This window comes from Impatiens glandulifera, chromosome 1 (genome assembly GCF_907164915.1).
Source record: "Impatiens glandulifera chromosome 1, dImpGla2.1, whole genome shotgun sequence".
NCBI classification, from domain to species: Eukaryota; Viridiplantae; Streptophyta; class Magnoliopsida; order Ericales; family Balsaminaceae; genus Impatiens; species Impatiens glandulifera.
This window is the reverse complement of record NC_061862.1, coordinates 18,808,953-18,810,654: the sequence shown is the minus strand read 5'-3', so window position 1 is coordinate 18,810,654 and position 1,702 is coordinate 18,808,953. Positions and strand designations below refer to the sequence as shown.

General features: G+C 34.0%; 1 protein-coding gene across 1 annotated transcript; it reads left to right on the top strand.

The window, feature by feature from the left end:
* The first annotated feature begins 927 nt into the window (after positions 1–927).
* Positions 928–1,419, top strand: LOC124919773 (secreted RxLR effector protein 161-like). The gene is made up of 2 exons (XM_047460108.1): positions 928–1,135; positions 1,226–1,419. Exons 1-2 carry the CDS (start codon positions 928–930, stop codon positions 1,417–1,419), a joined length of 402 nt encoding a protein of 133 aa, XP_047316064.1.
* Positions 1,420–1,702: the final 283 nt, after the last annotated feature.

Below are 1,702 nucleotides of genomic sequence, written 5' to 3'. Positions count from 1 at the left end.
ACATGGGGGGAACTAATATTTTGTGTCCATCATTGATGATTATTCTAGGAAAGTTTGAGTGTTATTTTTGAACCATAAGTCTGATATTTTTAAAAGTTTAAGGAGTGGAAGATTTTGATTGAGAATCAAACAAGTAAGAGAATCAAAACTCTTAGAACAGATAATGGTCTTGAATTGTGTAATAAACAGATTAATGATTTATGTGTTACATGGGGTATTAAAAGACATAGGTCTGTGCCGTACACACCACAGTAGAATGATGTTGCTGAGAGGATGAATATGACACTTCTAGAGAGGGTGAGAGCTATGTTAGCGTCATCTGAGTTGTCTAAGAAGTTTTTGGGGGATGCTTTACATACTGTTGTTTATTTAATAAACAGGTCCCCTAGTGTTCCCTTAGGAGAGAAATGTCCCGAATTTGTGTTCTCAGGTAAACCTCTTGATTTGAGCAACTTGAAAGTTTTTGGATGTGTTGGTTATGTGCATTAGAAGGTTGACAAGTTGGAGCATAGGTCCAAGAAATATGTGTTCTTAAGCTACCCTGATGGGGTAAAATGTTATAGGCTTTGGAATAAGAGTGAACATGGGCTTAAGATTGTGATAATTAGAGATGTTGTTTTTAATGAGAATGATTTTTCTTGCTTGCCTATGTCCCCCACTCCTATTAATGATGCTCCTAATAAGGTGGAGCATGTGTTTATAGTTTTTGATCAACCTGCTAAACAACATGTGGATGACATGTTGATTGTTAGTCAATGTCTGAAGTCTATTATGCATGTGCAAAAATCGCTTTGTAAAAATTTTGACATGAAAGATTTAAGTGATGCTAAGAAGATTTTGGGCATTAATATAATTAGAGATAAAACAAAATTTTCTTTTGTGTTGAATCAAAGTGCACATGTTGCTAAAATTTTGAGTAAATTTTCTATGTCTGATGCTAAATCTGTGAATGTGCCTCTTGCTTCCCACTTTGTGTTAAGTAAGGATCAGTCTCCAAAGACTAAAACTGAAATAACTGAAATGAAGAATGTGTCTTATTCCAATGCTATAGGATCTGTTATGTATCTCATGATTAGTACTAGGTCTGATATTGCATATACAGATCGTTGTTTGAGTAGATTTATGTCTAACCCTGGTATGCCTCATTGGAATGCTTTGAAATGGCTTTTGAGATATCTAAAAACCACTATTGATGTTGGCTTGACTTTTTCTAAGTGTTCTGTAGGTACTAAGTTGGTTGGTTATGTAGATTTCAATTATGCTAATGATAGGGATAATAGAAAGTCTACGATTTCCTATGTGTTTACTTTGTGTGGCTCTTGCATAAGTAGGAAGTATCAACTTCAGCCCATTGTTGCTTTATCTACTACAGAATCTAAGTATGTAGCTATCACTGAAGCTTTTAAGGAAGCAATTTGACTTAGGGTTGTTTTGTCTGAAATTGGTTTTCTTGAAAAAAATGTGGTTGTGTTTTATGATAGTCAATATGCTATTCAACTGTGTAAAAATCCTGTTTTTCATGATAGAACTAAACACATTGATGTTACATTCGGGATATTGTTGAAAAAAGCATTGTTAAGTTAGAGAAAATTCCTTCAGAATTTAATCCTACTGCTATGGGTACTAAGTGTTTACCTGCTGAAAAATTTATTTCATGTCAACGAATTTTAAACTTTGACTTAGGGAAAACTCTTTGAGGTTC

Bases quoted from the DNA above. Each gene is read 5' to 3' on its own strand.
- LOC124919773 (XM_047460108.1), top strand. From the start codon at position 928: ATGTCTGATGCTAAATCTGTGAATGTGCCTCTTGCTTCCCACTTTGTG. The intron at 1,136-1,225 runs GTATGCCTCATT...AGTGTTCTGTAG, and splicing joins TAGATTTATGTCTAACCCTG to GTACTAAGTTGGTTGGTTAT.